At 39.6% G+C, this 27,153-nt stretch overlaps 1 protein-coding gene across 5 annotated transcripts in view; it reads right to left on the bottom strand.

The window, feature by feature from the left end:
• Positions 1-27,153, bottom strand: part of SBF2 (SET binding factor 2) — a 258,391-nt gene extending 231,238 nt beyond the window's left edge. For 4 of the 5 annotated variants that reach the window (XM_032690551.1, XM_032690553.1, XM_032690552.1 and 1 more), the window contains exon 1: positions 26,971-27,148. In XM_032690551.1, the coding sequence (XP_032546442.1) occupies positions 26,971-27,025 (55 nt within the window). In that variant the 5' untranslated portion in view covers positions 27,026-27,148. Of the gene's footprint in view, positions 1-26,970 lie in introns of all 5 variants that reach the window. The other variant, XM_032690555.1, reaches the window with a different exon arrangement.

Here is a 27,153-nt window from a genome sequence, read left to right as displayed (position 1 = left end):
CTCGCTCAGTATCTTCTCTTCTTGTACCACTAATAGATTTAAGGTCATTTTCCTACTACTTCAGGAATAGTGACCCAGGAATATGAAAAACTGTATTACCAGTTCCTGAACATGCAAGATCAGCCTACTCCTTGAAATGTAAGGAACTATGCCACCATCACAACTACCATGAGAATTTCACATGGTTTTTATTCACCTTCACATTAATCTAAGTCATGTGTTTGTGGTCTTTCTCCCCAGCCCATAACTAACACTGATGAGGAGGAAGGGGAATCTGTACTAAGCTATAAATATCTCCATTTCATAGAAGAGCACCAGGGTGCATGGAACCCTCTATGCTGTCACTTTCCAAAGCCAATTCCTGGCTCCATCCTGGAAGTTACTCACTTTTCCAAGCACAGAAGCCAGAAAGCACAGCAGGAGAGGGCAGCAGAGGCTGCTGCTGCATGCCTTGACATCCTCGAGAAAGAGCAAACCCAAAGATCACACCTACAGAGAAACAGCTCTACATCTCAGTGGCTGGATCCTGAACATCCTGACAAATGGATGGAGAAACAGAAGGAAGGGTATGAATATGGAAAAAAGTACACATCCTGATTGCCTATTGTTTAGCTCAGAGGTTTTCAGGGGAAAAAATGCCTATACAGACACAAACAGTGTCAAGACACACAGTAAATAAAAATTTAATGCCTGTTACTATAATACATATACACACTTGGGTTTTCTGCTCACCCATAACTTCTACACTGTGTTGAAAGTTTTCTGTTATTCTATTTTGATTTTTAAAGTTTTTCCTCTTCTGAAAAGAAAAAAAACCCAAACAATCACACAAAATTCAAACCAAATTCAAGCAAGTACCAAAGCAAAGAAAGACTTTGCAGTTCTTCTAAGGCTGAATTATTAGCACTAAATCCCCACTGCTCCACAAAGAACATCCTCCAGCCAAATAGCCAGACCATTATGAACCATACAAAATGAAGTAGGATAACCTAAAATCTCAGCACATTATGAACTTCCCAGTCGTTACTTCACAGCAGTTTACCTTTACTCAGTTTTCCTGCATCAAGAATCAAAGACATACAGAAACAGCCAGAGATTCTGAACTGACCAGGCACACCCATAGCAGAAAAGATGTTTTTGGGGTTTACTGACTGGACCAACACGTTCAGAATGCTGTTTTCTCAGAGGTGTGATGTGTTGCTAATGCCGCTTAAGATGCCATCTGTGATACTGTTACGACAGGGGTACATTACCACAAGTCTGAAGAACAGAAAAAAGCTCTTGAAGATAGCATAGATTTTATTGAAGATCAAAGCACACCTGTAATTAAAATCTGACTCACATAAAAAAATACCAAAAAAAATGTACTATTAGAAACTACCAATGATTTAACTCCTAAACTCGAATAATATACCTCCACAGACAACACATAAGTGTAGACTACTTCCAGGCACCAGCAGTTCATATTATTTTTAACATGACCTAGAAGATAATATCTACATTCTTGGTAAATTTTATGCCACAAAATTCTGCTTTTAATGGATTTCTGACGGCTACTCAGGTAATTTCATTGCAATAAAAATATTTTTACATCTAACCTTGTAAGAAATCCTGTATTAGTATATGATGCACTTTATAGCCAGGGCAGATTCTTATCTACAGAAGTGATGGGTTGGCAAATTATCACTTTAAAGCAATAGAAAAGAAAATGCAAGGTCTATCAGAGGTGAGAAGTTTGAATTCAAGCAGTCTTTTCAGAGAATGAGATAATATTGAGGCAGGGTGGGGAGAAAGAAGCAGCAGAGAGAAAAACAGGATCAGTAACTCTATGAAACCAAATGAAATATATGGTGCAGCATTTGTGATGCAAATTTGATAATAATACACTCCTCAATAAGCTTCATTCAAACCTGCTTTGTGATTCATTGTCAAACAAATAATTCTAGTGATTCATTAACAAAAGAATGAATGATCTAATGCAGCTTTGAGGTAGACAATGCACAATCTAGAGGAAGGTTGCCATAGGTTTAAAAGTAAACATTACCTTAAGAAAGGAGAGTTTTGAGTTCACAAGAAAAGGAATGACCTAACTCTAAATAATTTTAAGCTTTAAATAACTTTTTTTTTAAAATTCTCATCTATTTCACACTACTATTAGTTTCAGAGATGATGCAATTACTCCATATTAAATTAAATACAGCACACTTATTTCAGCATCTACCTCAAGGATTCCTGTACTGGAACAACTCCAATTTGCACAGTAACTGCAACAAAAAGATTCAACTTCAGCAGTCCTTCTGGAGTTCTTCTGCTTGAGTAAAAGCATCAGAATATTTTAAATCACACAGCATTTTACAAAAGCAAGAAAACAAAGCCATAAAAGCTGGGTTATTACATAAATATGCTGTATATTTTAAACCAATGCATACCAGCACAGAGTTTTATTGTTTTCATTAAAAGTAAAAAAAGCCTTCAAATACAAGTCAGGTCTGAAGAGAAAAAACACAGAAATATCTGTAAACATCTCCATACATACCAACAAGTTTCATGATTAAAGTTTAGGCATTTGACTTAGACATTTTATAAGAACAGCCTGGGGCTATTTATCCTATTTGGCTTGAATTGTTATAATGTTTTATTTCTGGATGAACAGTAGATGCTTTCTCTCCCTTAGCAGCAATAACTTCCAATCATTTCATTATGTTTTGGAGAACAGCTAATGCTGTAGCTTAGCATGCCAAAGACAGAACACACTTAAAAACTGGCTTCAAATGACACAAATTAATATCATTAATAAAGGCAACATTAGGTCCTGATACACTGAAAATGATACTCCACTGGTAACAAACTGAGTCCTGCACAGAAAAGGAAGGAGAGAGAAGACAGATCTGCAAAGACTCTTAGTTGAACGACTTTAGCCTCACCTGTACCATGAACACAAGCATGCCACGAGAGAATAATAATATTCAAGGGGGAAGGGAAGGACAGGCAGGTATTAGAGGTGCTTCCCTTGCAGGGGTGAGTCATTTGGGGTTTTTTTGCAGAAGAGGACATTCTAGATCTTGGAATAGCAGAGATGTCCAAGATAAAAAACTGAAACTAGTAGGAAAATGTTCCATGTAATATGTATAGAACAACCAGAACGACAGAATCTGGGTTAACTACAAATCATACTAAAATATTGTTTTGTTCTTCAGTCAAGTTTAAACATTTAAACAGTGGAGGTAAACACTTTCTCTGAGTACAAAAGAATTTACTTTAAGAAATACCTTTCACATTCTTTGGAATGTACAATGCCTTTGGGACGAGGGGAGTACAGAGGAGCTACTACTTTCTAGTGGGGGAAAAGAAAGGCAAGATTTCAACTCCAGATGAATGAAGAGTCTGTCACATGAGACTAACATGTCTGGAAGTACTTTGATTATTTTTTTTAAGACTACCAAGATGCAAACTGCACATTATCATTAAATACTCACATACTTAAACGAGTCTCTAACTTAACCTTGTTTCCTAGCTGCTTATTAAATGCAACCTTCTCCATAATATGTACAAATTGTTGCAAATTGCATATATTCTCTATCTTCAAATACTGTGGTTTACTAGCAAGCCTTTCACATTATGCATGTTTGGCCCAGAGCCCCAGAACAGCAGCACAGGACCAGAGGGCAAGTGGATGTTGGTTATAAGCCACCTTTCCACTTCCCTTACCCTTGGCCTGGTAGGAATAAGACCAATCCTCAGTGTTGTGCTCAAAAAGCCCAAGGGCTGTTCTCAAACATGCCCTTCAAGAGGCTGTTTCACAAGCTGGAAACTGCCAGGACAGTGTGAGCACAGAAGTTTCTTTCAGTGACGATTCATCAGCTATAAAATTACTGAGCATCACCACAGTTCTAGGTCTCTGCATTCCTTAACCCAACAAGTCAAGTATGAAACTCTCCCACCATTATACTACAAGCAAACACATCAGTAGTAACAGCCAACCTGAAATCTCTCCTTTCTAAGTTAATGAATCCACTGAAAACCAGAGTATTCTGTCACATCTATTTCTGATGTAATGTGAAAGCTTTCAGCTTTATAATTCCTTAATAATATTAATCATCATCAACGCAGAATTTCTCTTCACCTGACCTGGAAGATCTTGTTTAACTGCATTATTCACTAAGGAAATTATTTTTACAATGTAAGAAAAATGCCCTACACTTTCAGGTTTATCCTTTCCTCGTTTTTCCAACCTTCCCTACATAACCCGTGGCTACTGGAGGGCTGGAAGGAGGAGAAAAAAATCCCTCCACAACAGAGACAAATTACACAAACTACATCTCCCACTGGAACATCTGATACAGGCACCATGAAAGGAGAAAAATATAAAACAAACAAAAAAAACCCACAACAAAACAAACAAACAAAGTTATGGCCTAGTAGTTTATTCAGGATGACAATATTTGCAGATGTTACTCCAAAAATACATCCATACACAGCAAATATTTTAGAAATATATATCTTGGTACATCTTATTTTAGAAATAAGAAAGTATTGTAAACTTAACATTCAGGAAATATGCCACATAATACACTGAAAACTGTTTCCCCTGGACCTTCTATAAAGGACATTTTAACACTGGGTCACAAGAACAAAGGATTAACAGGTATTCTACATAATAAATATTGTCAGCAAAACCTAAAACTCTATTTTGCAAACAATGTGTTTGCAAAAGGAAAAAAGTTTTAGCACTCTTGCTATCAGCAAAAGCACGGGTGTTTTGAAATCTGCTTCTCTGATTTTCTGGTTTAGTAAGCCAAATAACTGAAACACATATGAGAGCTGCTCTCTAAATGCATAAGCTGCAAGCTTCTTTACTGATCTAACCAGCATTTGGCACCAGTCAGAACCCTGACACCAAAAAAGAGCATGGCAGAAACGCACTGCCCAAGACAAACAGACGCCTTCTTTCTAACATGTCTTCTCTTACGTGCGGCATCACAATCCAGCCATCACCCACTTAACAAATGCTTGGGATTAGTTTAGAGAACCAAGAAGTTATGGATGACAAGACAACGTTGTGTGTACATAACCTCTCCTAACTTCAACTCCAAAAAGTCTCCATGGAGACTTAAGAGGAAAAACAGAACCTCTCTGTCAGAGTGAAAAGGAGTCTGAGGAGCATCAATACTAATAAAACAGCAAGAGCTACCCGAAGGTACAACATCTACTTTATTTCAACTATTAAGGTAACAGCACAGCTCCTGCCCACCTTGCTCAGCCAGGCCCACATGTTCCCTACATACCTCTATTTTTCACTCCTCTTTGCTTCTCATTTGCCCCAGTCTCAAATTTATGGAAGGAAACCTTCTCAAATCCACCTCATTACTCATCTTTTACTTTCTTGCACCCATGATGACAAGTGTAACTACTAGTGCACTGCAACAGAAAAGTCTGAGTTACAATTTCAGACCTGTTTTTCAGTATCTCAAATAGGTATGGCACTGAATAAAAGTAACTTTAAATTAATCAGGAAAAAAACCCGCTAGATTAGGTTCCTCATTTATTTGTTAGTGTCTCATGTACTGTGAAAGAATGTAAGAGGTGAAAAAAAATCCACCAATGAGTTCTGAAGGTTTTTCTTTAAATCATAAAGGCACTGTGGATAGCCAGTCAACAGACTTACTGTCACACTTCACCAATTACTATGACAAAAACATAATTAATATGGCAACACAAATATTCTGAGGTGTAACTCATAAAGAAATCATTTGTCTTTAAACCAAAGCAATTTTCCATGTATTCCAGCCAGGTTTCAGGTTGTGTCCTACTTACGCACAATACAACCACAAAATACATTAACTTGAGATTAACAGAAGCAGGAAAGATTTAAATGCAGAGCCACAATGAAATAAAAGAGAAACATATCCAAAACAATTCCTAAAAGCAGCTCACACACATTTAAAACAAACAAACAAAAAAAATCAAGATATTGTCCCTACTGTTTTCTTCCTTCCCCCATCCTGGAAACTGGAAATGCACAAGTATTTTAATTTGCATGCAGAGTACACAGCACCAAGTGAGGCACATACTTTCATTATGCTTCAGTTAGAGCACCAGCTTGCAGAACAGAAGTTCAACAAGGCACAGTGCTCCACATGTCATTACCCTATCACTGAACAGCATCTCAACCACACAAGAGGTTGACATAATTTGACAAAAAAGCCTTCCTGACACAGAGGTAAAAACCCTCTTGTGTGGCAGAAGCAGGTCTTATCTTTTCATTCTCCTGCTTTCTGTGTATTACCTCCTCAAGTGGCTGAACATATTCATTATCAAACCCATTGCTAGCCATTACTTAAATGAATTAAATTACAGGATCCACTTGTGGATCTGAAGGCCCCAAAACTCTAGAGAGTGGAAAACGAAAAAAGTTATTGCTGGGGGATTTTTTTAGTTTATGGGTTTGGGTTTTTCTGTTTGGTTTTGGGGGGGGGGGGGGTGTGGTAGTGGTTTGAGGGTTTTTCTTTGGTTGGTTTTCTTGGTGGTACTTCACAAAATATGCTGAGTTGAAAAGCACCCATGACGATCATCAAGTCCAACACTTAGCCCTGAACAGGAACATCCCCAAGAGTCACACCATGTGCCTGAGAGCATTGTCCAAATCCTTCTTGAACTCTGCCAGGCTTGGTGCTGTGACCACTGCCCTGGGGAGCCTGTTTAGTGCCCAACCACCCTCTGGGGGAAGAATCTCTTTCTAATATTCAACCTAAACCTCCCCTGACACAACTTCAGGCCATTCCCTTGCTTCTGTTACTGGTCACCACAGAGCAGAAATCAGTGCTTGCCCCTCCTCTCCCCCTCACGAGGAAGCTGTAACTGCAGTGAGGTCTCCCCTCAGTCTCCCCTCTCCAGCTGCACAGACCAAGTGACTTCCTTGCCTTCAAGGGAGTCAACAGCTCCTCCCAGTTTTGTGTGATCTGCAACTTGCTCAGTATCCCTTCCAGTCCTGTGCCCAAGTCCTTTATGAAGATGTTGCAGAGCACAGGGCCCAAGATGGAGCCCTGTGGAACCCCACTAGTGACAAGTCACCAGTCTGATGTCACCCCATTCACTGTCACCCTCTGTGCTCGACCCATGAGCCAGTTGCTCACCCACCACATGATGTGTTTATCCAGCTGTGGGCTGGACAGTTTGTCCTGAAGGATCCTGTGAGACAGTATCGAAAGCTTTGCTGAAATCCAAAAAGATTACATCAACTGGCTTCCCCCGATCAACTAGAGAGGTTACCTTGCCATAAAAGGAAATCAGGTTTGATAAGCAGGACTTTCCCCTCATGAAGCCGTGCAGGCTGTGACCAATGACTGTGTTGTCTTTTGGGTGTTTTTCAGTACTTCCCAGAATAAACTTCTCCATATCTTTACCAGGCACTGAAGTGAGACTTTCGAGGTCTCCCTTGTTTTTGTCTAGCTTATGGATTTTGGGGTTGACTTTTGTTCAAGTGGCAGTTGAGCAAAGTTACTCAAAGTTTTCTAACAGGAATAAAATATTTTTACAATTATTGAGAAAACCTGCGGATAGAGAAGATACAACAGACCTTTTACTACTGAACAGCCATAATTTATTGCAATTCTCTCGCTTTAGCAAAACAGTCATACAGAAACAATTTATCAGCAGCTGGTAAAAACCTGAAGTCTTTCAAGAGGAGCTGTTTTTCAGAAATCTCAACAGATAATACACTGAAAACTCAGCAGTCATGAAACAGTATCCCTGGCTGTACAGTACATTCTGTGCCCAGTTATACAGTGAAAACAGTGTTAATTTTTAGTAGGAACTTCCAGTATTCTTTGCCATAACCATGACTTTTGAGTGTTGTATGCACATCTCACACACAATAGGCCTTTGAGGACTTGTATTACTTAATAACTACGTAATTTAATAGACATGTACAAAAAAGGAGTTACAGGGTTTGCACACGTCATCCTATTACCCTTATCCTGTATTTGTACCTGTCATTATTTATTTAGCCTCATGGACTTTTTTCTTAAGTTTACTGTCAACGGAAAAGCAAAGGAGAAGAGAATTTGCTAGAGACTGAAAGTACTGAAGTTTGAGTACTCAAAGTTAAGGGTTGACTTCTAAAATTTAAAAAAAATCCAAGGTTTTGCATTAAAGAAAATTTAGAACGTTTATAGCCATTGCTTTGGAAACAACAAATCTCACTACAGGTAACTAAAATGGCAAACCCCCAATTTTTCTGATGCAGGTACATTAAATGCTATAGAAAACAGAAAGGAAATTATGAACTTAATAGAATAACTACTGTCATTTTTAAAGAAGAAAAAATAGAAGTTGTGCTAAGTGTATGGATCATGACTTATTTTTGTAAGCATCTTTCCCCTCCAGGGGAAAAAAAGGAGGAAAAAAAAAATTCCCAATGTATCTCCAATTAGAATTTTTCTTGCCTTACTAATCCTACCAGACCCAACTCTATTGTGTCCACCAGAATAAATGAAAAAAAGGCAACTCAGCAACTCCTTCATGACTCAAACCAGAACATAACCAAACAGAACAACTATTGAAAAAAGTTTAATTACGACCTTCAGTCTAAACTGAAGAGGCCAAAACCACTGCTCTTGTGTTCCCCACCAGGACAAAACAGCAGTTCAGTGCTGCAAGATCTAACAAGGCAGAAACAACATAATGGACCCAGAATATGCCCATAGTCACACGATCTGTATTTTGGCAGCATGAATGTCCAACTTCACACCATCTTACTTGATGAGCTGATCCATAGAGCAGAACATACCAGCAGAACTCTGAGCAGTCCCAGCAACCTGCCTGTGCACCCCAACATCCTCACCTACAACAGCACACTTGCAATGCACACCTGGAATCTCTACACTCTCCCTTTGCCCCTACATACACATTCCATCTGTTACCTCAGAGCTGAGTATTTATAGGCAGAGTATGAACCGATCATAATTTTACTCAAGATTTTCCAGGTCTTTCTGGAGATCCTTACATATGTAAACTGTATTCCCTCATGGCAACACCCACAGTGGAGACCTAGGCAGGCATATCCTCCAGGGCAAGTTCCTTCAACTGTTTCACTGTACTATCCCAGTGGCAGAGAGGGATTTGCCCTGGACTGCACTGACAAGCTCTACAGACCTCTCCATATCAGAATGACAAGTTCTGTTGTGACAGTGTTTTTTCCCCTGAACTTGAGGATTTGGGCTTCTAGTTAATGATTGAAAAGGCAAAGGCTTGTATTCTGGTTTTTTAAAAAAATTGTACATCTTTTCCCACAGAAATAAGGAAAGATTGCTGTGAAGAATATCTTCATATTATCCTCAAGATAATCTAGAATATTTTGTGATGTTTTTTTAGAAGTTCTTTATACCTCCTTACCAAATAATACAAAGTGTAAATAAGTAATCATAAACACCAGAGTAAAGTAGAACATGGAGCATTATGATAGTGTTTACATCAAATAAAAACTGCTTTGAATCTTCTCACACATAGTATTTACATATTTCATGTTCCAAAATACTATCTTTGCACAGAGCAGCTGAAAATGCAGAATGTTTATACTCAAACCCAATTCTGACATGACTGGAACTCAGTTGTTTCATTAAACTCATTTTTTTCACAGAGTTCAAAGTGACAATTTGGTACACAGTAAAGCATCCAACTGCTTTGTAAGGAGGTTCTTTTACTTCTTTGTCATCAATGTGTATATGAAGGATTAAAGTGAAATGAAGTAAAATGCACACCTATGTAAAAGATACAGCAGTAAAACAGTGATCCTCTCTTCAAGCCAAGAAACCAGAAACCAAAATAAGCATGTGTTAAATACGCATCTTGCTTTAAAATACATGGAAAAATTCTTCATAAATAACATTCTTTATACCAAAGGTAACGAACTTTCTGAAGTTCAAGGTGAAGATTAACAAAGCTCTAAGTCTACTGGACATTTAGATATAGTGTGGGTTGATGTTTTTAATACCACAAAGACACTCCACATAAACAGCAAAGTGTAACTCATTTCCAGGTTGGGTAGTTGACCAATAAAAGGAATACTTCCATAATATCAAAAATATACACACTGATGTTCAGCAAAATGCACTTGCTTGGAATCCAAGGAAATACATACTTGACCCAAATCTTATTTGAAAGATTCCCATTTCCTGCTAAATTGCAACATCAGTGTAACTTAACTGTGCTTTACACTGAACATGCTGTCACTCTAGAGCTAGGGAACTATCATAACCTCCAAAAATTTAAAATCGCTTTTGAATACTATTTGCCAACTATGTTAAAAATTAACATCTCTGTGAGTTCAAGATATTCTTGCAATACAAGATCAAGCCAAATTTCAAATTTTCAACACAGGGTCTATGAACGACAACATAGTTGAGACAGTGGAGATAGATAAATCCCTTCTGTCTTCCCTTCCTTCTTTTGAAAGCAGTATATTCACACACATCTCTTTCCTCTGCCCCAAATCAAAACAGTCCTCCCCAAATCTGAAATTTGTAAAGAAGGAATCATCCTCACAGGGGCTTTTTTGACAGCCCACACTGTGACAGTGTCACAGAGATACAATACAACTCATTTCTCCAACAGCCCCACATTAGCCTTACATCCAGTCTTTATTTGTAGTTCCATATCACACATCACTGCAAATTCCTGTTTCACAGATTGCTCAAGCTACCCACATCTAAACCCAACCTGTAAATATTTTTTAGCAAATCTCAACATGAGAGATGTTTGCTCTGAAATTCAATTCCTCCTGATCTTCTTTCCAATCCTCTGCAATAAGAAGCTGACTCAACTTCCAAGTCCTTTAGTTATCTCTCCACTACCTTCACAGGATTCTTCCACTGTACACTTGCTCTCTAAGAGACAATGTTCATAATCTCTCAGTTCCTCTTCCACTGCTCTTTTTCATTCCTTATTGTTATTTAAAATACCATTTTTCTATTATGCTTTCTGTCTCCAAGCATTTACAGAGCCACAGACCCTGAATGAGAGGAGCTGGCGCCCAGAGCCATACACGTTCATGCCCCAGCAGACATCATTCACACATCCATACATCCTGATGTCATACTCAATTTAAAACTTGTTCAAAACCTACAGAATTTTGTGACTGGAAGGTCTACTACGACATTATTTCCCCCTGAACTTCCTAGTAGTTGCTGTAGACCTTTGGCTGCTGAGATGCACACTGCAAGTACATAGGGAATTTCAGCCAGTGCCCTCCTCAGCTGCATTCACATGCATTAGTTTCTTTTAAAACCAGACTACAAAGACAACCCCCCACACAAGTCAATCGGTTCACTCAAGCCTTAACAACAGTTTTGTGCTGCACATTTACTTTTGCATTGATCAAGGGAATTTTAAAGGTCTTCTTCTACTCAATGCATATTAGCAACACATAAAGGATGAAGGAGTAACTTTTCTCTTTTTTCCCAGAACTAACCAGCTGTTAAGATTTGTTTATTTAAGTCTGCTGTCATTGCTCACCTACAGGTGATGAAGAGTGACAAGTCATTTGGGAGTTTCCCACCCTGTATATTTCCTGTGATTCCAGTAGGCTAAAACAATTAAATAATATTTTGATCTTACCAAAGCAACATTTTTACACAGCAGCTGTAAAAACGCACGTTAACAATAAAATTTCTGAGTGCATTCAATGTTTTCCTCATACTAAACACTTTCAGAGCACAGATGATAAATGATGCTTTACAAAGAAGAATGATTCACATATCCTGGTAGGCCAAATATTTTGTCTGGACTGACTATAGACTAAAAACAGAGCAAAAACAAAGAGTTTCCAGTAAGTTGAGCATATCTTATGGTCCATATGTATTTAGCAAAAAGTAGCTCCTTATTCACCTGCCAGAATGTCATTAATGCCAACACTCGGGCTGGTCATCCTATCTACCAGTTAAGCCCCAAACTGGTATGTGCAATCCAATACTGTAAAGCAATAGGAGATGATCTCAAGAGAATTTGGCCCCGAGTGCTTAGGCACGTTTTGCTCTGCATTCTGCAGTGCTCCATAAGCCAGGGATATGGGGGGGTGTGAGCAAGGCTCCGAGGCACTGGCCTTCTGTCATGCCAGAATTCCAAAGAGCCGGTGTGTCTCCGTGCAAACATCCCCCAGTTACCCACTGACAGCCCCACGGAGCCTTACGGGAATTCTCTGCTGCCTAAAGTAAGAGGACTTACCTGGAGAACAAACTGGAACCGAGATGCAGTGGAATGGTTTTCAGGTCAAAACAACAGCCCGGAACAAGGGATCAAGTAAACAGCCACAGAATGCAATTCCACCAGTGCCTGCTCGATTTATACCAAAGGAAACCCACGCATGCCACTGATCACCCTCACACAAGGGCAAACCCAAGCAGATTGCCACAGGAGTCAAAATCATCTCATGATGTCACCTTGCTCAACTACTGCATGACAAACTTTGTTCTTCGCAGCTGCAGAGAAGTTACAAACAACACGTTCTTCCCCACCAAGAACAAAAAGAAAGGGTCTACTTCAAACAGGCAATCAAAATTAACACCATTGTTTGAAATACCCACAACTGCCCCCGAGTTAAGCACTATTTGTTTGTGTTCTGACTCTCAAAGGTTAACAGTTTATTTCATTCCCTCCTCGCCCAAGCTGCCAGAGTGACTTAATTTATGGGGATCAACACAAAGAATGCTGAAAAATAACATGTTGTATGCAAATTTATTTTAAATCCACAGACACGAACTACGAAACATTACAAGCGTTACTGTGTATTTGTATTTCTTCTAACACCAGCAGTCCTCACGACTGCTGACCTTTGTATAACGTGAATTGTATTTTGTCCATGTACCATAACACTATTTCACCTGATCTCCAAGCATAGTCAAACAAGTACTGCAAAAGTTGCTAAATACTTACCTGACTAAAACAAACAAAAACAATCAAACTGAAGGGTCTATAATAATTGTTTTAAACGACAAATTTATTTTGTTATTTCAGGGTTTTTTACAGTTATTCTAAAACTGTAATGCAAGGAAAAAGTGTGATTCTGTGCTTATGTGCTAAATCACCTATTTCCTTATTGCCATCTCCTACCCCATAAATAAGCTACACTGCCGAGATTTTTACACTTCCAAATGCATTTCCAGTGCATGCACCATCAGCAGTAAAAATATTTTTTTTTAATCCTCAATCCATACTTTGCAAGTGTAAGAAACTGAAGGAATGGGTTGTTTGAAATTAGAGCATAAATGAAGAAAACAGAGCCAAATCCATGTCCTAGCAAACAATTAAATGCCACTTGACTACAAGCCCGTAATTAATTAATAGAACATAACCTCTCCCTTCTGAGGCTGTGGCAGAGCCAGAATATTAACTGGAGCATACTATAATGTGTCTGTCACAAAAGAAGGCAAATATTCTCCCAAGTGACAGTAAACCATGTTCTCTCAAGTAAGATTGCTACTTTCAGAGAGGTTTTCTACAGAAACGAGGTTTGTGTGACCAACTGCCTTTAACCCAAATAAATAAACATTCAGTGACCCTGATGTGAATAAAAGTTAGTATTCAAGACACCCTGTTCCTTGTCCATAGCAGCACTACCAGGGCCATTCCAGACAAAAGACAAAAATGTGCAGGAATACATCACTAATTCTGTTGTTTAGGAAATAATTTGCTAAGTTGTTTCTGAAACTCTTTCGCTCTTAAAATATAATCCTATTTAAATACATCACAAAGCACCTCAAATTTAATATGCTCAGGAACACTGACTGAATATACTTTCTGCAAATTTACTCACTACACAGTCAAATCATATTTACAGCAGCATTAATTCCATCTCCCAGACATGATATGTGAGTTATTATGGGCTTCAATGCTCAAGTTATGATTTGGAGTGGGTTTTGTTTTGTTTTTGATTAAAGTCACTGCAGGTACACAGGGCATATCTGAAGTTGTTCTTTCAATATATATATATATAAGCATATATACATTCATATATTTTATATGTCTATATATACACGTAAATAATTTATTACTTTCTGAAAATGCAGATAATAAGCACAGTAGAGGACAAGATAAGAATTCAAAGTGATCCTGAAAGACTGGAAAAAGTTACGAAAAAACATTAAGAGTATGACTAAGGAGAACTGCAAGGCTGCAGAGTTAGGTCAGAACACCTGATTGCACATATATGGGATGGCCAAGTAGTGGTTTAGTTACAAGGTTAAAGTAGACCACAAAGTGACCCTTGGTGTTGTGATGTTGAGAAACAAAAATAATTTTAAAAAATGGAACAAAACTGCCTGAAAAACCAGCAAATAAGTGCCTCTCTCTCGGTTTGGGTACAATTTCATGTAAATTACCACATCCAGTTTGGTCACCACACTTCAAGGAGAATAGAAATAACAAGCTTAAAACTATACCAAAACCCACATGACTCAAACACTACAAAAACCCTTCTAAAAAGTCAGCCAGAGGAGCACTGGAATAGACTGACAAAGCAGGTTGTGGAAGTGCTGTTATTGAGGGGTTCTGAGAAATGAGTTAAACAGAGGTCCCCCCCAGCCAGCAAAGGCTGCAGCTGCTAATTGTGCCTTGGGAGAGAAGAATGGATCAGGCAACTCCCAGAGGTCCTGTCCCAATTTTCTTAAGATCCAGGACTACAGAAACCAAGGCCAAACAGGACCTCGAGGATTCACCCAACCCATTCAGGTCCCCTAGGCTGCAAAACCACAATATTTTCGGGTGGGTTCTTTTCCACAATTCCAAACTGTTTATGTCTGAGTTTACTGATGCCACACCAGACACTAAGCTGAATTTTACAGAGAACTGTCCCAGCAAATTCCAAGAACTTTTCCACTAAGTGACAACAGCTAAACTGGAGACCATTGCTGTGAATCCTTTCTCACCACTGATTGTATTTGCATTTATCAAAACTGCATTTCATCCAAAATTTTAACATCTAGTCATTCAGTATCATGAGTTTTTTCTGGAGCCCTTCACCACAAGCTTTACATTCAGCTGTTACTTCAGTTATTTCTTTTAATCATCTCCAAGTCTCATCCACTAACCATTCCACCTCCCTTCTTACTAGATATTTACAAGTCAAACAAAAAAGGACTGCAAAACTAATTTTGAGATCCACGCTACCAATTTTGCCTAATGATCACTTGGATCTATCCTTTACTAGCAGGTCAAGGGAAGTGATTCTCTCCCTCTACTCCACTCTCCTGAGACCTCACCTGGAGTGTTGCATCCAGCTCTGGGAGCCCCAATATCAGAAGGATGTGGATCTGCTGGAATCCAAGGGAAGCCACGAAGATCAGAGGGCTGAAACATCTCTGCTATGAAAACAGGCTGAGAGAGTTGGAGCCCTTCTTCCTGGAGAAGACTCTGGGGAGACCTCAGAGCAGACTTTCAGTACTTAAAAAGGACTTACAAGAAATGTGGAGACAGACTTTTTAACAGGATCTGTAGCAATAGGACAAGCAGTGGCTTTAAACTAAAAGAGGGATGATTTAGATCAGATATTAGGAAGAAATTCTTTGCTGTGTGGGTGGTGAGGCACTGGAACAGGTTGTCCAGAGAAGCTGTGAATGCCCAATCCCTGGGATTGTTCAAAGCCAGGTTGGATGGGGCTCTGAGTAACTTGACCTACTGGAAGGTGTCCTTGCCCAAGACAGGGGGGTTGAAACCAGATGGGTCTTTAACGTCCAACCCAAACCACCCTATGATTCTACGATCCTTTCATCTATATGTAACTCTTGAGACTCTCACCATTAAACCAGGAACAGCTTAGATTCAGATATGAAAATGTGCTGCCAATTAAGTTTGGCAAGACCGTGCTGATAAACATATTTGTCCATCTGCTGTAAAAAATGTAGAAAGCATACGGTGCTCTGTACAGCTACGTTAAGATCACTGCAGTCCAAATCTCTTCTTGGTAATTGTCAAATGCATTAGAATTAAAAAAGATTCAGTCTTGATAAAATCATAAATCTAATAAAACACAGAATTTATATTTTGGTCTTTGCAAATCTGTTTTCAAACCCTTAAGAAAACACATTAGGTAGGGAGTACATACCAGACAGTAAGTAATGAGGGTTTCCTACTGCTCAACAACTACTGCTGATTTCTAGAGTTCATAAGGGGATTTTTAAAACATTTAGACACCTCTATTAGATTTTTCACAGAAGCCACACACTTGTCCTTTCAGGGTTGACAGAGTTTTGCAGAATAATAACTCTTGCTACAAAACCTGTGTAGTTTGGCTGAAAAAAGTGGAAAATCAGATAGCAGGAAGATAAAGATGATTATCAAACATGAGGATACATCACAGAAACTCATCAGAATATCTAATCAATCTTCATAGTCTAAGTTTTTACCCTTGAGATTTTTCAACCCAAAGATGAATCAGTAAAAATGGTCTTTATAAAACAGGAACTGGTTTTTAATTCAGAACTATGTCCTGAGTCTTCTGCTTCAGGATTTCAAAGTATTTTATTAGTAGCCATGACCTAAGTTTTATAAGAAATCTAAAACAAGAAAAATTACTGATTTTTGTGGCATCAGGGAGGAGAAGGAGGAAAGAAGTCAGTAAAGGGAGACAATGAAACCCACAAATCTTACTATAACTTTAGAAACACTGGCTGAGAATAAACAGAACACACATAACTCAGTTGCAGAGGAAGATAGGAGTTGCATGGGTTTATTTTTCAGCATCCTATCCTTAACCATCACAACTCTGTGAAACAGAACATCTCCAAGGTCACTCCCATAAGACAGAACTGATGGGTGCAGTCTAGTTAAGGTCTTTTTTTAAAAAAATTATTACTGTTATTATTGCTTTTATATAAATCTCACCTCTGGGTTTTCTAACTTCAAGTAATGGTAAACATATTCTGAAGAAAACAACAGATTACGAAAACAACAGTTTTCTGAGTCAGGTCTCTAAAATCCTACCTCATTGTAAGGGGGAACAATCCTCATTTTTGTTAGAATTAAGTATGGATGTAAATTATTGCTTTCTGTCTTCTGCTGGGCTACCAGCAAGAAGAGCAGCTATGGTTATCAATGACCATGTCTACAGACTAGGCAAGTGAAGCCACGTTCTTGAACTGCAGTTTTCTAAAAATGGCCATTTACTAAAAAAAACTGAACCACATTTTCTTAAAATTAAAAACAAAGAAAGAAACCCATCAGTATGCACGTAAACAATTTTTTTTTTAAATGCCAAAACATCTCACAAGGTCAGAAAGGCAGCAAGCATGTTTTCTGGGTACTTTTCAAGACCACTCTCTCACAAAAAAAATAAAAAGCTTCAGCGACAGTCTTGTTTCTTCCAAAAAGATGCCATGTGGCAAAAGAGAACAAAATAATAAAAAGCAGCCTCCACAAGAATATTCTGTTAAATATGTATGATCTCATCTCTCTTAATAATAAACACTATAAACAAAATATTTGGAAAACACAGTACTGAAACAACAACCTCACAAAAGTATCACTACTTGAATCAACACTGTTTACTCAGTGGCAAACCTGGTATCATTATTTATGCACACTAATCAAACAGGAAAGAGAATCTTTTGAAAGAAGAGTTTTGAATTCCAAATCACAAACATGTGGCTCTCTATGGCTTTGTTTTCTTTTCTGTTGCCTGTAACTGAAACAACATGCCACTTGCTTTGGCTGTCCCGCTGAATCACGGTGCCATCTCAGCTCACACACCACAGCTCGGCCACTCCGGCCCCAGGACAGCCCACTGAGGGGCTTTGGGATGTTCTAGTCCTCTTTGCTGCTAACAACTAACCCCTCTGAGCTGGAAAAGGGAATGTATGCCCCGTGCCTCAATCATTCCAGGTGTCCCAGCTTAAGGCACTTTTACTGGCAGCTTGAATCAAAACCTCGGCTCATTAGTGGAAGCAGCACCGAACTGCCACCAGCGTCTAAAATTGCTGTAGGGGCAGCTGCCTCCAGCTAAAGGGCACATCTGAGACTTTCACAGGCATTATCTTAACTCACTTTAGCAAAGTAGACCAGAATTTACTACTGAAAATAAGCATTTAAGTTTTAGCTACTATAAAATACCTAGGGAAGAAACATTTCTCTGCAGCCCTTTGAACCCTCAGACCCTGAACACAAACTCTGACTATTTATTACCACAGAAAACATCCTTTTTATTCTGTGTATGTGCCTCGTTATCTTATTTGTTTCGGAAACACCATCCATTCCAAATCTTGGGCTTTCTACCACTGCTGAATCTATTGAATTAAGAATAATTCCATAATTGCATTTCTAAGAAACGTGGGGTGAATCCCAAAGGCAGCACTCAGCCAGCAGCTCTTCCCTCCCTTAGCAGAGAATTCCAGATAGTTCCTCAGCTGCAGCCAGGCACAATCTATGGCTCAGGCAGAGGCCCCAGGCTAAGATACCTTCAAATAGCAAATTGTGCCTGGCAGCCTGGCAGCAGCCACACCAGCCACAGCAGCAGGAACTCCAAAAGGCCCCACTGCTCCACCAAATGAGCACTGAGCTTCCCAACTGCACAAAGCCAGCTCCAGGCTTTACCAGTACTGTGAGCTTTCAAAGCTGGGACAGAAGACAATACCAAGGCCACATCTAGACCCTTCTACTAGGCACAATGAATTCAATAACAATTTTCCATCAGCCACATTAGGATCCACTACCAGCTCTTACAGATCAGTATTGAGAGCTGTGTCCATCACTAAACAAAATACAGTGAAGAGAAAAAATTCTCACAGACTGAAGGTTTTAAGAAATCTCTCTAAAAGAGAGAGCCCAGAAATAGATTAAATTATCTATATGGGAAAAAAAATGTGGGTTTAAATCTGTGTTTTAGGAAGGAAAAGTATGATCAATTTTTGTTTGAAATCTTCTTTAAAAAATTCTATGTTCTTAAAAAATATGAAACCTACTAGTTCTCTCTTCACAAATTATCAAATAAGGAAGAAAATGGAAATTCTCCTGTAACTTCTACTAGAATGATTTGTGTCAGTTTAAAAATAGCATATACAAACAATATAGACCACTAACAGCCTAGTCATCACACAAGCTTCAAAAAACTACTCTATATTTTTCTGGGAAAATACACTATTTATGAAGAAACAGCTCTGCAGGAGCAAAGCGTGTGGCTTTCTTCTTCCTTTTTTATGCAATTGCAATTTGCGTGTTTATGAAAAGCAGCCTGTGTAAAAGAGTGAAAAAGCACATATTTCCTAATTTAACCTTTCTTAAAAAATACAGTATGCCCATTCAAGAGTATTCCAAGAATTAAAAGTCCATTACAGTTGTATTCATGACAAGATCACAACCTTGTCCTTTGAGCCTTGAGTATTTTGTTAGTCACACAGTCAGCTTATGCTTACTGCCACTTAGGAATTAGATTTATAGTTCACACAACAATAGTGACAAAAAAGGATGAGTGTCTGCATGTCTTTGTCCAAAGCAAAAATACACATGTTAAATGTACAAGCTTAAGCTGTGGAAGAGTTTAACAACACAGTGGTCAAGTTAAAAGCTTTACTGTGCTACAAGTGGTGCAGTTACAAGAAACTGAGAAACACGAGTGTGATGTTTTTCAGACACACACATAGCTCACAGCCATAAGCATCACTAATGGTGGTCTAACCTCTTATTCTATAGCTATTTTCAATTATTTTTTATATAGCCAAACTAAATGTACCATCTAAAGTCCCAATGCTTAACATCTGTCTCTAGCTCCATTACTTCAATAAAACTTCACATCACATACTTTTTCTGCTTCTAAAAAATAAGACTGGAGGGAAAAGCAAAATTTCTGCCTTAACTAAAATTCTACCAAACACTCTTTTAGGCCCAAAATTTACAGCAGGGACAAAACTTGGCCTTGTTGTTTATGTGATGAATTGACATTTCTTTACTTAAAGATCAAAAGCATGAGAAATCAGACTGACCGGTTAATAGGACTTCCTGTCAGAAAAGCAGAGGAGACAAAAAGGGTTAAACAGATATTAAGAGTGAGAGAAGGAAGGGGAAAGCAAAAGAGACTGTGAGAGGTTCTTCTGGGGTAAACCTAGAAAACCAAATTAGAAGACAAAGAATTTCCAAATACCAGAATGCGTCAAACAGAGTAATCAGAGGGAGTGGCCAGTCTTATGGAGAAGGGCTCCCAAACCACATGGAAGCAACGTGCAGCCCACTACAGAGTGTGAAGGGGACACTGCCAACAACACTCAGTACTCTTGGCACTATTATTTATGGCATCTGGCAAAAGTAGCTCGACAAAAGCCATCTTCCAAATGCACAATATTCCACAACTGAAGTCAAGGTTCTAGAAAGAGTTGTCACCCCTTTGCATCCACAAGTATCTGAGAAATCCTCTGCTAGAATGTCTCATTTTCCTTCCAGTTGCTATTCCAGTAGACTCAATGTGTAAGTACAACATTTAAAAAGATGTTTCCAATATTGCTGAAGATCTATCCAAGGGTCAGATAATGAATTTTCTGAGGTTCTAAATGGTAGGAAACAACATATGAAGCACAGTAAAAGGATTTTATTCCACCTTCTTTTTTTCCCCTCTTGAATTTCTGAGTGATTGATTTTGTAAGCCCAGTAACATTCCTTTTGTCTGTTTTTATCCATTGAGGCTTCCCATGGTCCAATGGGGTTTTGGATGACACTATTCTGAATTTGTATCCAAAATTACAATGATTTTTGTTTTTCCTGTATATTAGCATTCCTCTAGGGCAGCTACACAAAACCCCAGACCGTACTGTCACCAACTACTGGTTTTGGCTGCAGTACTGAGAGCCTGTCACTTATGTCCAGTTTAGTGGAAATTTTGTGATTAGTTACTTTGTCACCTTGAGCACAAGACTACTACAAAGTAAAGAATTCAAACTGCGTTCAATGACTTCATTTTTTCACAGTATTTAACTTGCAGAAGATTGAAAACTGAGAATTGTAAACATTAGAGACATGAAATCATTATCTATCTAGTCACTAACAGATAAGCAATAACCAGCATGTTCTTGGCTCAATGAGCAGGGATTTAGCTGCCAAATCCCAATCAACACTAATTGGATTGTCCTTGACTTCAGAATATACCACTGACACCACAGGAGTAATTTATTTCAACAAATACATACAACTGGAATACAATTCTCAAGCACCAAGCAGAAGAAAATTAATCTCATCAAGACTGATAGTGTTATTGCTAGAAATAATTTTTTTTCACTATATAAGCAAGGAGCTTAAAAGTCTCATGTTACTGCCAGGGAGGAGTGAAAGGAGAGGTGAATCAAAGGAAAGCTTCCTATTTACTTATATTTGTATGATACCACTTTCACTGACATTTATCAAGGTTGAACAGTGAATCTACTGTTACACAATTTAAAAATGATTCCACAGTGATTGTGGGGTTTCCTTTGTTTTTTATTTTTTAAGTGCCAGCAGCTGGGAAGGTTGGTACTTTAAATTCATGTCAGTGAACTACCACAGCAGTATAATTATCATCCTCACTGTTATAAGACAAGACTGTTATGTTTGTGACATTGCAGAAATTAAATGTCAGTCTCATTGTCCCTCCACTGAAAAATATGCTTGTGGCCATAGAAGGCCAGTGCTTAACAAACTTGCATAACAAACTGTTTTCCATGAACACACTGCAGGAAAGGTGTCTTTCTGTCTAATAATCCACAAAGCTAATCCAGGACAGAAAAGGGGAGAGAGTTCCTTGATTGCAATTCGGTCAAAAAGATATGAAAGGCTACTTCCCTCAACATAGTCTGTGTCCTCATATTTGAGACAACGCACAGAGAAAAAATTCAGCCTCCGTGAATGTCTTGGTTTAAAATGAAAGGCTGAAAAAAAATGTATTTTTATTGCTGTTATTGTAAGTTCTTTAGAAATATTCATTAGCATTCATTCATTTGAGGGAAAGAAAAGGTACACGATCTGTAATGATTTTAAGATTTCTCTAAAATGAAAACAAATCCATGAATCAAAATAACAATATTTTTTTGAGTCAACATTATGTATCAGAAGAAACTGCTCAAATACCTTTTTATGAAGATATCCTACCAAAAAATACTGGGAGGGAGGTTTCCTCCAAGCAGACTTTCAAGACAGCCTTAGCTCATCAATAAAAAAAAGAAATATATAACGAAACAAACATCACCACAAAAAAAAAACCTCACAAACAAACAAAACCACATGCAATGGAAATATTCTTTTCTCATTTCATTTCAGCACAACATTGTGGAATCTGTTGTATTTGAAAACAAGAGGAGGAGGTTTGTAGGAAGAGATAATTTCATTTACTAGAGCAACTAATTTGTTTGACGAAGTTTTCGGGCAGCCATGCCACAGCCAACTACAGTCATCTCTCACCAACACACACGTTCTGCTCCAGTTCTGATTCTACACTGTAATAGAGGGAAACATCAATGAAGCTTGATGTTTCATCCCATTACAGCTACAAGAACCTCCTGCCACAAGAAGAAGGATTACGGTTTCATTGGGTTTTTTAATCCCTTTCAGATTTCCGTGGATTGTATTTGAATTAAATTAAGCCACAGCACAGATAAGAAAGTCACTGAAGTAACAGCTTTATTCTCTTATTTTTCTACATTTTCTCTTCTACAGAGGTTGCATATCAAGACAGCAAGAAATCATCTGCTCCTTATACATACACCAGCCCAGGGGAATGCCCAACTATGAACATATAACAAACACACCAAAAAAATCTTCATGATATTATATTCTCCCCAGGTAAAATCTGCTCACAGAAAAAAAAAGAAAAAAAGAATAAGACAACTCCATTTAGGAACTTCTCCCCCTCTATCAAGAATCACTTGTCTAGTTTCAAAATCCACCAAGATAGGAAGCTATGCGAGACAACAAAGGCTTCCCTGAAAAGAAGTTGATAAAAATCAGAACAGAAACAACCACAACAGAGCCTACACGTTATACCAGCATCTATCAGTTATGACAACAGCCAAATAAAACTGCTATACTGTTGCAAGCCTTCTGTCATACACATTGCAACTGCATGCATAAGAAAGAACAAAACATCCCTCTGTCTTACAGCGACCAAGCCTCACAGAAAATACCCTGTCCCACCTCACAGGTTTTCTGAGTGAACTGTTGGGTACACAACAGCACCCTACAGGAAAGCTGCTATGGGTGTATGGGCAAGTTAATCCAGTATTTGGATCCTCTCTTCTTTCTCCTTACCTTTCAGCTGCTGAGCTAAGAAAGACACAAAATGTTCTTTTACCTTTTCCAAGTATCATCATACGTAAATTCTAGGGAGAGATTTATGGTTGGGGCTTATACCAGCAAAACCAAAACCAAACAAAACAAAAAGGCATTTTCTCATGCCCTTCTGTGATCTTCACAAACATCTGTGTTCTTCCTAAATCCCATCCACATTCCATTATTCAAAGATATTAAATGGGAATGTTTTGGTGAAGCACATCAAACACACTTCAAAAATCCATGCAAAAAATAAAATGGATACACAGAAAGGCCTTCTGGGGTTTCTTCTAGCTGTTAACCCAGAATGCCTACACATTCTAGTACCTTTGCTCCCTTCAGAGACTTCTGTAAGTGCCTTTTGTAGCCATAATAGTTACATAATAGTTTTACAGTGTGCTGATATGTTGGGGGAAAATGTGGTTATCTACCCTAGACAAGGTTCAGCTGAAGGCAAAATAAACACGGAAAAGCAATCAACCTTAGTGTAGGATTGAAATCCTTCAGACAAAAAAATGGGGTTTTATTAAATTTGGGGGATTTATCTAATCTGGTTTCTCAGGACAATGAACATGAACTTCTGACAGGAGCTACTGCTCTTGCAGTTCCTTGCAGAGGCTCAGAATGAGTTCTCAAAATACACGACAGCAATTAAAACTGTGATATATCTAAGCTCAGTTTCGTGGTGAAAGGCACAGACTTACGTAGGAACACAGACAAATGTACCTGAAAAACATAAAAAGCTGGGCAAATCAGGTCATCCTTTACAACACAAAGCCTTCTCAACTTCCTACGTGCCTGCAACTCTACTGACATTTGTCACCAGCAAAGCTCATTCTCCGCTCAGGCGGAGTCCGTGCGTCCTGCCAAGCGTGAATAAACTGCCTGTTAGGCAAACTATCCAGAGGCCTCCATTACTTTCCCTGGAGCATGTAGGAGACTAAGGCACCTCACTAACACTGCTGAAGGCTTCAGGACCACTTAAGCTGATATACATTCAGGGTGGGCTGATCTGTCTGCCGGCATGTTCCTGATCATCCTTTACGCCAACCCCGGCGTTCATCTGACATCCCGGTGAGCCAGCTCTGCTTGAAAAATTAGCAGAAAAGTAACCCAGGAACAAAATAATACAGCAACACAGGCAAAATGCTCAGCAAGGAAGGCCTTCTTGACAGGTCACCATCCTAAAGCAAGCTGAAAATGAAAGGAAGATTTAACACAATAGGAATGACAGCACTAGGACTTGCTGTAACATCAATTTACACACAGGCCTAGACCAGACCAGGAATGGACTTTCATATGTTTGACTCCCAAAGGATACACTCTTTGGTTCATTTGAGGACAAAAAAACCGCTCACTTCCCCTTAAGACTACGTTGGACAAAAACTTGTAGTACTTCAATAACAAAGTTGTTCTGCAACAAGAAAAATGTAGAAATCTGCTCCTAAATTGCACAAGTGCACAGGCGCTGCATTTTAGACATTTATAGCACACTGGCTTTGAATAAAGCCAGATAATCTGCACAGGAAAGCAATAAATTTACCACATTTTCAGTGGTATTGCAGATATTGGCACATGTAAATAAATCCATATAACCAGCCAGAGCAGATGATGGCTCCTACAGAGAGACTGCAGACACAGTGGGGCTTTTCTGGGAGAACAGTCACTACCATAAACCTCCTTCTGTATTAACCACAAGTGCATATTATCCCAACTGCTGCTGACATACAGGTTGGGGAAAAGGGGGAAGATTACAGGATTTTTGTTTGCTTGTTTACACAAAGCTACTCCACAGATTATGCCTGAAAAAAACCCACAACGCTATAAAATGTAATTACACCCAACATTAAAATCAAACACATTAAACCCAAGCCAGAATGTTGCTGAAGATGGGGGAACAAAAAAAGAAAAAAGAGAGAGAACATACTTAAAAATACAAAAGCTTCAAGAGCAGCAAGCCTATAATCCTAGAAATGTTTGTCTATGCTTTTCATATGGGAGGAAGCATAATAAATGCATCAAGAAACTACCATTTTATAAGAAAAATAAAGGTCAGTACTCCATGTATTATGGGATTGCATGTGGGGGTAAAGGAATTTGGAAAACAATGCATGCCTAGTCTTCAACAGAATGTTGTTCCTTCAAGCATTTTTATTATGAAGCATTAAAGTAGCAACAAGTAATTTAAATAATGAAGTCTAAATAGTTACTTTCTGGGCATGACCTTTTCAAATTAAGGTTTTGAATTTATTTCTGAATCTGCTCAATTTCATCCAGGCAAGCAGTTCTACCAACCTTCACGAGACAATTTATGTACAGGAAGTTAAACACATACTTAAACCTACAGATGAAGACATTTTACAAATATAAAGCTTTCCAATGCAATCTGTAATTTTATTTCACATACTGGCTACATCAGATTGATCATACCCTTGAAGCAAGCAGCCTACTTGCTTTGTCTTCTTAAAAGCACACCTCGATTTTTTGGTTGCTTCTTTGTTTTGATTTGGGCCTCTCTGCCTTGTCGGGGGAAAAGTTCCAAACGGGAGAGGGGCAAAAAGGGAGATCTTTATTTTGAACATAAAATACTCTCCATTTCACATGTCTTAATTTTGACAGCACAATTAGGACAAGCCTATTACCAAATGGGGTGGGAGGGGGAACCAAGCCACAGTTAAAGGAATAATAATACTGGTATAGTAAAACACAAGAGACCCTTAGCAGAACCTTGTAAGACACTGTATCTTTAAACACATAGATACAACGGTTTCTCTAAAAATTACATTTCTTTAAAAGAAAAATAATTCTTAGTCCGAGTTTATCAGCTACGCTTTTAGGATGAACAAATACAGATTACACGCAATTGCTACTTCAAAGAACTACTCTGAGTAACAAACTTGAGTGTTGCTTGGTTTATGCACAGACAAATAAATCAGGGGACATTCAACTGTTTAAAATATTGTTTATTAACAACATACATTCAAAGGATCACTCTGAAACACCCGGACAAGCGCACACCAGTTGACAATCACTTCATTTTCGAATCAGTTCGTGCACTGATTTAAGGTCTCCCTGGTATCACAACGGGCAGTTACGTAACACAAACCACTCTCTCTTTCCCCACAAAGCGACAGCCGATAACAGCACTTCCCTTTCCCCCCGAGCGGACAGAACGCATCCCGAGCCTTAAGGAAAAGCAGCCATTCCCGGGGAGCCATTCCCGGGGAGCCTCCCCGGGGTTCCCGCGGCACAGCTCAACAGGCGGCAGATAATCAATGACACGGGGCAAACACCTCGCTGCTCCCCGGCCCCCCCGGCCTTTGTTCTCCCGGGAGCCGCGGCTGTCCGCGGCTCAGCCCCGGGACACAGGTGGGGACCGATTTAACCTGCCCGCGCTCTCGGGAAGGAGCCGCCGCCGCTCCCGGCGGGCGGGGCAGGGCCGGGGGGCGCCCCGGCCGGGCGGTGCGGGAGCCCCTCCGCTTCCCCGCCGGCCCCGCTCCGCCTCGGGAAAGGGGCATTAACCCTCCCCTGGCCCCGCTGCCCTCGCCCCCTCCTCCCGCGGCCGGACGCGCTCCCCGTGTGCGCCGCAGTCTCCTCCTCCCGCGGCCCGGCCGGAGGCGGGCGGGGGCCGGGGCCGGGCAGGAGCGCGGAGCAGGGGGGAGCGGCCAGGCGCGGCGGGGCAGCGCTGCGCGCAGCCACACCTACCTGTCTTCTCGTGGTCATAGCCCACCACGATGAAGTAGTCGGCCAGCCTGGCCATGGCTGCGCGGGGCGCGCCTCGGCCTCACCACCCCTGCGGCTGCGGCGGCGGCTCCGGGCGGGCTCAGCATCCTCCGCTCCGCGCCCGCCGCAGGAGGAGCGGCAGCACCTCAGCCATGTTGGAGGCGC

This window comes from Chiroxiphia lanceolata, chromosome 6 (genome assembly GCF_009829145.1).
Source record: "Chiroxiphia lanceolata isolate bChiLan1 chromosome 6, bChiLan1.pri, whole genome shotgun sequence".
NCBI classification, from domain to species: domain Eukaryota; kingdom Metazoa; phylum Chordata; class Aves; order Passeriformes; family Pipridae; genus Chiroxiphia; species Chiroxiphia lanceolata.
Note: the sequence above shows the minus strand (reverse complement) of the source record. Positions and strands in the feature narration are given on the sequence as shown.